The following is an 11,054-nucleotide window of genomic DNA, read 5'->3' as shown; positions in this document are numbered from 1 at the left end:
GCCTATCTTCTTCAGAAGTTGGAACAGTCCATTCCTGCTAACAAGGTCGAAGGCCTTCATCAAGTCAATGAAGGCAAGGAAGAGGGGCTGCTTTTGCTCTCTGCATTTTTCCTGCAGCTGTCTGACAGAGAAAATCATGTCGATGGTTGATCTGCCTGGTCGGAACCCGCACTGCAACTCTGGGTATACACGTGCTGCTAGGACTTGTAATCGGGATAGGATGACTCTAGTGAACACTTTGCCCATGATGCTGAGTAGGGAGATGCCCCGGTAGCTGTTGCAGTCACTGCAGTCGCCCTTGTTCTTGTACAGAGTCACGATTTTGGCATCGCGCATGTCCTGCAGTATGGAGCCCTCCCTCCAGCACATGCAGAGTAGTTCATGCAGATCCTGGAACAGTGCAGCTTTCCCATGCTTGATCACCCCTGGAGGTATCCCATCCACTCCTGGGGCTTTCCCAGCTGACAGACAATCTATGGCCTTACCTAGTTCTTCTTCAGTTGGGTCTGCGTCTAGCTTTTCTATGACAGGCAGGTTGCGAATAGCATTCAGCGCTGCTTCGGACATGACGTTCTGCATGGAGTACAGCTCTAGGTAATGCTCTACCCATCTCTTCATCTGCTTCCATTGGTCAGTGATGTTCTCTAATCTAATAGATCCTCTAACCAGAACCTATTAGCTATACCTAAAGTAAACACTGTAAGCTATAACAGAGCTTTTTCCATCTGTGCTCCAAAACTGTGGAACTCTCTGCCTTTCCATGTCAGAAATGCTGAGAATATTAACGTGTTTAAATCTAAACTGAAGACTTATTATTTTAATCAGTTCTTGCACTGTGGGCGGCACGGTGGTGTAGTGGTTAGCACAGTCGCCTCACAGCAAGAAGGTTCTGGGTTCAAACCCAGTGGCTGGCGAGGGCCTTTCTGTGTGGAGTTTGCATGTTCTCCCCGTGTCTGCGTGGGTTTCCTCCGGGTGCTCCGGTTTCCCCACAATCCAAAGACATGCAGTTAGGTTGACGTGGGGCGGCCTTGGGCTGAGGTGCTCTTGAGCAAGGTACCTGACCCCTGACTGCTCCCCGGGCGAACTGGTGTGGCTGCCCACTGCTCTGAGTGTGTGAGCGCGTACGCGTGTTCTCACTGCTTCAGATGGGTTAAATGCAGAGGATGAATTTCACTGTGCTTGAAGTGTGCATGTGACAAATAAAGGTTTCTACTACTTCTTAAATTTTATGAACTTGTAAGAGCATTGAGCTTAGATAATGCTCCTAAAACATTATTATATATTATTCCCTCTTGTCTTGGACTTCAGGGGGACGCTCTTGATGGCAATTGGACCAGTTGCTTTCTTGATGCCTACAAACATGCTGCCCGTGTTTCCAGAGTCAGCTGCAGACTGTATGCTCTGACTGAGTTTCAGCCAGTAGTCGTTGGCACAGCGACGAGCCATCTGCTGGCACTTGCTGCACGCAGTCCTCAGTGCATCTCATGTGGTTTGGCAAGGGTTGTTTGTGCGCTAGGTGTGCCTTGCACTTGGCCTCCACTGCTGGTTCCATTTCCTGCCAGCTAGCCTCGAACCAGTCCTCGTTTCTCTGCTCCTTCCTCCTGAACACCTCCAGCCCTGACTGGTAGACAGCAGCATGCATGTGTTTCCATTTGGAGTCAACAGTCGTTGCTTCTGTATGGCCATTTTCCAGTGATGCTTTGAGAATTTCCAAGAACTCCTGGATTTTGGCCGGATCTGATGATCAACAACTGTTAATGAGCGGACAGCCTTTGGATCTGGAATGATGTGTTTTACGCGGGATGAGACACATCTTGGAACAGATCAGGATGTGGTCAGTGTCGCAGTCTGTGCTGTGGAAGCTTCTACTGTTGAGCACACCATTGAGATCTTGCTTCCTGGTCAGGATTAGATCCAGCTGGTGCCAGTGGTTGGATCTGGGATGATGCCATGAGACTTTGTGCCTAGCCTTGTTTTGAAAGAAGGTGTTTGTCACTGCCAGCTTGTGGAAGGAGCACAGCTCCAGAAGTCTCTAACCATTCTCGTTCATTTTGCAGACTCCATAATGGCTAATAGTAGAAGTCCAGGATTCAAAGTCAACACTGACCCTTGCATTGAAGTCTCCCAAGATGTAGAGCCCTTCTTTGTTGGGCACACTTCTGTCGATCGAGTCCAGGGCATCGTAGAACTGGTCCTTTTCATCTGTAGAGGAGCTTAGTGTTGGAGCATAAGCTCAAACAAAGTTGGCTAAACCTCTCCTTGTCATCATCATCATGGTCAGGAGCCTCTCAGAACCTCTAGTAGGTGGTTCGATGGTTGACAGCAAAGAGTTCCTCACGGCGGAGCCTGCGCCATGTATGCGTGCCTCCTCTGAGCTCTTTCCCTGCCAGAAGAACGTTTAGTTCTGTTTGTGCAAGGATCCATCATCTGGCAACCTTGTCTCCTGCAGAGCAGCGACGTTGATGTTGAGACGGGCTAATTCTCTGTCAATTACGGCAGTCTTTCGTAGGTCATCCAATGACTGTGGTCACTGTTGTAGCCTGGATGCATTGTCCTCACATTTCAGCTTGCAGTCTGAAGAGCTGGCATCTTCCTTTGGATTTTACATTTGCCTGGTGCTGGAATTTACGACCTGCCTGTCGATATCTCTAAGCTCCAAGCACCCTATGGAGCAAACAGGTTGTGGTGGGGTAGTACCTTATTGTCCGGGGACTGCCCAGATTGAGGTGGGCAGTGATTATCCAATGGAATCCGAGAATTCCTCCCACCAACGGGAGCAACCCCTGGCGCCCGGCTCTACGCCAAACGAGCCTAGGCCTGCACCTGGAGAGGTCACTCCAGCTTTGCTAAGTGTAGGAGGAGTAATGGTGCCAAAAAACAGGTGAAATAATAATAAAAATAATAATAGTAAAGTAAATTAAAGAACAGTAGTGTGCTTCACACTGTTTTGTGCTGAGCAAGTGCATGAACAACTCTCCTTACTGTTTCCCTGAAGCAGCCACGAGTCACCAAGTGAACTGTCTGTAAGCTGCATAGCACAGAGACCTGGAAAATGAAGAGTCTTCATCTTAAAAAAAGAGACACCCCATTCCAACTCTGACACGTCTGGCCTGAACCGATGTAGTGTACTTGTTCCCTCGTTCTTGTCATTTTTCTGTAGTTTATTTCCTATAGAGAATGAATGGGGCTCATGAATCAAATTGTCCTGCTCAGACACGCTTCATCGGAGACCCACCAAACTTCATATAATACCTCAGGCCAATTCCCCTGACACATACATGCAATCAGTTCTGACCCGCACTCACCTTTTCCTTTCTTTTTGCTCATCCCCCCATTCACTTCCATCCATTTCTCCCCCCCCCCCCCCCCCAATTCAAATGAATGGAGTTTCAGGAGGAAAAACTTAGTGTCATGTCATGCTGTGCGCGTCACGCTCTAAAATCTGTTTTAAATCATGCCACTCTCTCTGTTAATCTACTCAGCACCAGCTATAGATCATGTAAAAAAAGATTTGAGACCATGAAGTGTCATGTCGCACTACGAGTTGAGCCATTTTAAACCGAGATTTTAGAGTGCACAGCCATACACAATACGCACTTTGCCCCACACTCTCTCTCTCTCTCTCTCTCTCTCACTCACTCACTCACTCACTATCTGTAGATCATGTAAAAAAAAAGATTTTGCAGCACAAGGTCTCATGTCTGATCCAGTTTCTGCCAGTGACACTCTGTTCCAGCTGATCCAGCACACTTTGCATTTTCTCTGTAGAAATGCAGTCTAGTTCCAGCTTGTGTTTTCGTTTTTGCATCTTTGTGGCATTTATATGCTACACAGTGAGGCATTCTTATTTAAAAACTGATTAATTCAGTAAAATACTTGTAAAACTAGCAAAACTACGATGGAAACAGACAATATAAAGAGCTGAGTTGCTCCAAGTGACTGCTACCTGACGTCATTGCATATGTCACCACCGCAGGAAGCGCATCTGACATTTTAAAGAAAATTCATTTTTCTCAAACACTATTTGGTCTCTGAAACTTCGATTTTTGAAATCTGTGACTGCTTTTACTTAAAATAAGTTTGAGAGTAAATCCGCTGGAGGATCCCTTTAAACCTTTGTTTTATGGCACTGACGTTAACTTGACTGCAGACTTGATGACTTATTGTTTGTCTCTGGGGAGAAGAGGAGCACATGGCTTAGTGATGTTTTTTTATTCATTGTCACTAAAGGTGGGGGACATGAACTTCGTTCATTATATGCAAAAGTTTGCAGTAAAAACTTTTTCTTTATAGCGGGGTTGCAGTGCATTATTTACAGACCCCCTGGGACCATATTCTGAATTTCTTTCTGAATTTGCAGATTTCATCTTGAATCTGGTTGTTTCCTTTGACAAAGCCTTAGTTGGTTTACTATTCACTTTGATAACTCGGACAACCCTCAGAACATCATAGGACCTACTCATAATGGTGGTTACACTCTTGATCAAATACTAACATTCGGGTTAAATATAGAAAACATCGTCACACTTTCACAGACTGAAGCTACCTCAAATCATTATCTCATCTTATTCAAAATGTGCCTGAGCAATACTATATGCACCTTGCCATGATACTACGTCAAACATACATTCATGTCAACTACTGCAAACAATTTTATCAATAGTCTCCCACAGTTATCAACTTTGAGTGACCCAAACATTGTAAAAGTGTTTCCTACTTAAACCCCCCACTTTTCCAGTGTTTGAGTACTTGACAGCATAATGCTCAGTAATACAGTAAGCCCTCAGTATTCGTGGGGGTTAGGGACCGAACACGGCCACGAATAAGCCAAAATCGCGAATACTTGTAACCCCCCCCCATAAAACTACTCACAAATGCTTATTTTGATGTCTAAAACACTCCCTATACCCTAGCCTATGATCCCAAACACTTTAGATACACTTCTGACCAATTTGTAGACAGTTTTCGAAAATATGTATGACAGTATACAACACCCTAGTCCGTATCATAGGCTTAACTTTAGGCTAATATAGTACCAACAACTGCCTCCATGTCGTAGGCTAACTATGAATTTAAATACAAGTACCGGGTATTTACAACATTTCACACTCTAATACGATACTAATTATGCAATAGAACTTCCATTACCTTAAATAAAATTCTATTAATCCAAGTGAAAACATCATAACAAATGTACAGTAAATAACTATGCGAACTAACAACACGTATGTATGCCGTAATGTAGCTACATGTACTACAATGTTTGGGCAATAGATGGCGTTACCGTAGTTTACGGTTACGTTTTCTTTAAACGAAAGTGTACGTAAACAGTAAAGAAAATTGCTGTGCAGTCTGATGACAATGAATGATGATGACGATGATGAATGATGATGACTGCACAGCAGAGGCGTTACATCTACTCAGGGGCCTCCTCCTCCTCTTCGGGGTCTTCAGGAGGCTTTTCAGGGGTTTTCTTTATGGGGTTGAAGAACATGGTGATGGGAAGCTGCTGTTGGTGTTTCTTTAGGGTATTGAAGAGCTGCTTATATGGTTCGATGGCAGAATCAATTGTATTGCCACACTTGATGTAGCGATCCATATAAGGGTCCCATGACATCAACATGTCCTTCACCTCCCTCACGTGCCGAAGGATCTGCGACAAGCGGTCCAGAGAAAGACCCTCATCCTCTGGCTCGTCTTCGTCGCCGTCTTCATCTTCACTGGCTGACTTGGTCAGCTCCTCCAAATCCTGGTCTGTCAGGGGGTCACCGTGGGCCTCGATCAGGGTCCCAACTTCTTCCTCAGTGATGTCATCGAAGCCTTCTCCTCCCAAGTGCTGCGCCAAGATGACGGCCCTATTAATGGCCAAGTGCTGAATTTCAGAAGGAGAGAAGCCCTCATAATCGTTGACAACCTCTGGCCACAACTTCTTCCAGCAGGAGTTAAGGGTCTGTTTCTTCATATCCTTAAGGGCTTGACTGATGATGGTGAGGCAGGTGTCGATGGTGAACTTCTTCCAGTAGTCCTTAAGGGTGAAGTCACTGTTAGCATCCATCTCACTAACAAGATGCTGGAGGGTGTTATGGGTGTAGAGAGCCTTAAAGGCTCGGATCACGCCCTGGTCCATCGGCTGAAGGAGTGAAGTTGTATTGGGAGGGAGGAACTCGATCTTGACACCATCATTGTACAAGTCAGCAGGATGCCCCCCGGCATTATCAAGGAGAAGAAGAACTTTGAATTCCAAGCCTAGATCGTTCAGGTACTCCTTCACTTGAGGAATGAAACTCTGCATGAACCAATTGGACGTCAACACTTTCGCCACCCATGCCTTCTTGTTGTGCATCCAGTACACAGACAGAGCGTTTTTATTTTTGTTCTTCAACGCTTGGGGGTTTGCTGACTTGTAGATCAGGTGAGGCTTCAACATGTGACCAGCAGCATTGCTACACATGAGGAGCGTGATCCTGTCTTTCTGCACCTTAAAGCCAGGGGCACATGCTTCTTCCTTCATGATGTACGTCCAGGAGGGCATCTTCTTCCAGTACAGCCCAGTTTCATCCATATTGAAAACCTGTTCTGGGTGGTAGCCTCCATCCCTGATGATCTTCCTCCACTTCTCAGGGTATTTTGCAGCCTCCTCGGTGTCTGCGGATGCCTTCTCCCCATGAAGGACGGCACTTGTCAGTCCATACCATTCTTGAAACCGGTAGAACCACCCCTTGCTAGCCAGGAAACCCTTAGATGGTGACGATGATGATGACGATGATGGTCCTGCCTCTTCTTCTGTCTCTTCCTCTTCGATGCTCACTTCTTCGGCTCCACCTTCGGGGGCATATTGGCTATAGAGGGTTCGTGCCTTCTCCCGGATAACATTGTTATCTAGGGGGATATTCTTCTTCCGACAGTCGGAGATCCATAGGGCCAATGTTAGGGTTTTGCTGGGATTCGAACCTGGTTCGCTGGTGTGATAATCCAGCAAACCTCCACTAGGCCACCAGGGGGATGACTCAAATGCAGAGGCGTGAGGCGGAAGTAGAAAAAGTATCAAAAGGTTTATTTACAATATATACAGTCCACAAGAAATAATCTAAAACGCTCAGAAGATGAAGGGAAAAATAAGAAATATCCAAAGAACAAAAGTCAAAACAAAAGCCAAAAAAACAGAAAAGAAAAGGCAAAAACACCAACGCTCAGAAGATCCAAAAAACAGTAAATACTAGGTCCAAAAAGTCCAAAAAGAAAAGCAAAGTGCAAAACCAAAAAGACAAAGGCAAGGAACACGGTACAGAGGAAACTGGAGCTAAATATAACAGCACAAAGACTCCGTGACAAGAGTTCTGAACTCAGGGGTATAAATACACAAACTAATTAAGGACAGGGCGGGGCAGGAAACAGGCAATAAGACAAAAACAAAACACAGAACACAGTGGTGACCTCTAGAGGCCAAAACAAACATGACCAGAAAAGGAAATAACAGCAGCCTCTAGAGGCCAAAACAGTCCCAGTCCTAACAGGACCCCCCCCCCCAGGAGCGTCTCCTGATGTTCCCAGGACTATCAGGATGGGCCAAATGGAAGTCCCGACAAAGTTCTTTGTCTAGTATGTCCTGAGCTGGGACCCAGCAGCGCTCCTCAGGGCCATAGCCCTCCCAGTCCACAAGATATTGGAGACCCCCGCGAACCCGGCGGGAGTTCAGCAGGCGGCACACGGTGAAAACAGTCTGACCCTGGAAGATGCGGGGGGGCGGGGGGTTCCTAGGGGCAGGGGCATACGTGGCCGTCAGTACGGGCCGCAACAGGGAAACATGGAATGTGGGGTTAATCCTTAGTGTACATGGTAACTGGAGCCGGTAGGAGACAGGGTTAACTTTGCGTACAACCTTGAAGGGGCCAATGTAGCGAGGAGCAAGTTTGCAGTTCTCCACCTGCAGCGGAAGGTCCTTGGTGGACAGCCAAACCCGAATGCTGTGGACATCAGTGGAAGGGGATAGCGGTTGCGCATGGTGATCCTGTTCAGGCCCCTATAATCAATACATGGCCGGCGACCCCCATCCTTCTTGCCGACAAAGAAGAAGCCGGCACCAGCGGGTGAGGTGGAGGGTCGAATGAACCCAGAGGCCAAGGCCTCCTTGATGTACTCCTCCATGGCCTTGCATTCTGGCTGAGAGAGGGAAAACAGTCTGCCATGAGGAGGGGTAGTCCCAGGGAGCAAGTCGATGGCACAGTCGTAGGCACGGTGAGGAGGGAGAACAGCGTCCCTGCTTTTACTGAAAAATTCCTTGAGATCCCAGTACTCTGTGGGAACTTGAGATAACTCGGTGAGATCGGGAGGCTCGGCAGGAGACACAGGAGAGCTAGAGAGCAGACAAGAGGCATAGCAAGCAGGACCCCACTCCACAACCTGGCTAGTGACCCAGTCTATATGAGGGTTGTGGCGGGTAAGCCAAGGAAGACCTAGAATAACTGGGAACTCAGGTGAAGGAATCAGGTGCAGAGATATTTCTTCCTTGTGACCTTGAGACTGGAGGAAGACTGGAGAAGTAACTTGGGTGACTCTTCCATCACCTAACGCTTGGCCATCGAGGGCAGACACAGACAGTGGGATTTCAAGAGGCGCAGTCGGGACATTGATGCTTTGGGCGAAGTGGATATCCATAAAGTTTCCAGCCGCCCCTGAGTCTAACAAGGCTTGACAAGAGTGGACAGACTCACCCCAGGAGATGGAGACCGGGATGTAGATTCCTTGGCCAGGGAGTCCGGGAGAGAGGGTAGGCCCCGTCACAACCCTCCCTCGGCTGGACGGGGCGGTCCTTTTCCCAAGAGCTCGGGACACGTTGCTCGGAAGTGACCAGGCTTGCCACAGTAGATGCAGCACTTGTCCCTCCTTCTGCGCTCCCTCTCGGCTACGGAGAGACGAGTACGGCCAACTTGCATGGGCTCTGGACAGTCACTGGAGGAGGTAGACGGGCTCCAGGTAGAGGCAGGGAGGCCGGGGAGGCTCAGGACTTGGCGGCGTTCTCTCATCCTGTTGTCAAGGCGAGTAGAATGTGAGATCAGAGTTTCGAGGTCACTTGGGCATCCGATAGAAGCCAGACCGTCTTTGATGGGGTCAGACAGACCATGGTGGAAGGCTGACACCAGGGCAGTCTCGTTCCATCCACTTACTGCTGCGAGGGTCCGGAACGAGATGGCGTAGTCTGCAACGCTTCCCTCCTGTCGGACAGACATGAGCTTCCTGGCTGCATCTTTACTGATGTCTGCCTGATCGAAGACCCGAAGCATCTCCTCCGTAAATAGCTTGAAGTCAGAACACTCTGGTCCCTGTCTTTGCCAGATGGCCGTTGCCCAATCTCGTGCCTTACCAGCTAACAAGGTTATCACAAAGGCAATCTTGCAGCAATCCGTAGTGTAGGTGGTAGGCTGGAGCTCAAAGGTGAGTTGGCACTGGGTAAGGAACTCCCAGCACTCACCATGCTTGCCATCATACCTCTGTGGTGCAGGAAGGCTGGGTTCGCGAGGTGAAGGAGACAGCGTGGTGGGAGGCACTGGAGCGGGAGCAGGAGCCAGATCAGGATGAGGAGATGCAGGCAGAGGTGTCAGCTGTGTCAGGGTTTTCCCAATTTGCTGAAGCAGAATCTCGTGGCGAGCAAGGGCCTCATGTTGGCTCGTGAGCGTTCGTCCATGAGCGTCCATGGTCACTCCGAAGTGTGTCAAAGCTGCCATAATTCCCTGAAGGTTGGCCGGGTAGACAGTTGAAGCAGCCTCTCGGTCATGATGGAGTCTTTCTGTTAGGGTTTTGCTGGGATTCGAACCTGGTTCGCTGGTGTGATAATCCAGTGCCATCATACCCACTAGGCCACCAGGGGGATGACTCAAATGCAGAGGCGTGAGGCGGAAGTAGAAAAAGTATCAAAAGGTTTATTTACAATATATACAGTCCACAAGAAATAATCTAAAATGCTCAGAAGATGAAGGGAAAAATAAGAAATATCCAAAAAACAAAAGTCAAAACAAAAGCCAAAAAAACAGAAAAGAAAAGGCAAAAATACCAACACTCAGAAGATCCAAAAAACAGTAAATACTAGGTCCAAAAAGTCCAAAAAGAAAAGCAAAGTGCAAAACCAAAAAGACAAAGGCAAGGAACACAGTACAGAGGAAACTGGAGCTAAACATAACAGCACAAAGACTCCATGACGAGGACTGAACTCAGGGGTATAAATACACAAACTAATTAAGGACAGGGCGGGGCAGGAAACAGGCAATAAGACAAAAACAGAGCACAGTGGTGACCTCTAGAGGCCAAAACAAACATGACCAGAAAAGGAAATAACAGCGGCCTCTAGAGGCCAAAACAGTCCCAGTCCTAACAGCCAAGGCTGACTCCATCCTGACGATGGCCTTATCCCTGACTGTAGACACGACCTTCGCACTGCTTTGGAAGCTGATAGACACCGTCTTCCTGATCTCTTGCTTCTTCTTCTTTATGTAGCGCATGGTACTCTCGTTGATGCCGTAGTGATGAGCCACTGCCGCAAAACTCTTCCCTTCCTTTAGCATATCGAGAAGTCCTACCTTCTCCTGAAGCGTCATTACCTTCTTCTGGTGCTTAGGTTCCTTGGCAGGAGCCTTAGAAGATGCAGAGCGTTTAGGAGCCATTGTAGGGCGTAAAAATTATTCAAAAATACCAAGAACTCACAACACGTGAACAAGTCTGAACTACGGGAACCGCGAGACAGTACTGTACAATGCGCTCATTCGTATCAGCCAATGAGCAGCAGCCCGCCATTCAAACTTCAGCCAATAGCGAGTGAGCATTCGGCTCCGAGAATGTAGCAGTGCGTAAACATTCGCAGTGTGTAAACGTTCGATATGTTCGCCGCAAATGACCGCGAATTGCTGAGATTTCCGCGAATGTATAGGAGATATGTTCTATATAAAATCCCACGAATATGTGAATTCGAATACTGAACCGCGAATAGGCGGGGGTCTACTGTACTGGAACAAAGTTCTAACTGAAGCTAAATAACAAGATGGAGATCAGTAAACTCTGCAGGA

At 47.6% G+C, this 11,054-nt stretch overlaps 1 protein-coding gene across 1 annotated transcript; it reads right to left on the bottom strand.

The window, feature by feature from the left end:
• Window positions 1-5,416: 5,416 nt before the first annotated feature.
• Window positions 5,417-10,556, bottom strand: LOC132870332 (tigger transposable element-derived protein 1-like). Its single transcript, XM_060903963.1, has 2 exons — window positions 10,430-10,556; window positions 5,417-6,879 (listed from the first exon to the last, which is right to left on the bottom strand). Exons 1-2 carry the CDS (start codon window positions 10,554-10,556, stop codon window positions 5,417-5,419), a joined length of 1,590 nt encoding a protein of 529 aa, XP_060759946.1.
• Window positions 10,557-11,054: the final 498 nt, after the last annotated feature.

Source organism: Neoarius graeffei, chromosome 22, assembly GCF_027579695.1.
Source record: "Neoarius graeffei isolate fNeoGra1 chromosome 22, fNeoGra1.pri, whole genome shotgun sequence".
NCBI lineage: Eukaryota > Metazoa > Chordata > Actinopteri > Siluriformes > Ariidae > Neoarius > Neoarius graeffei.
The sequence above is the reverse complement of the archived record's forward strand: the minus strand, read 5'-3'. Positions and strand labels throughout refer to the sequence as shown.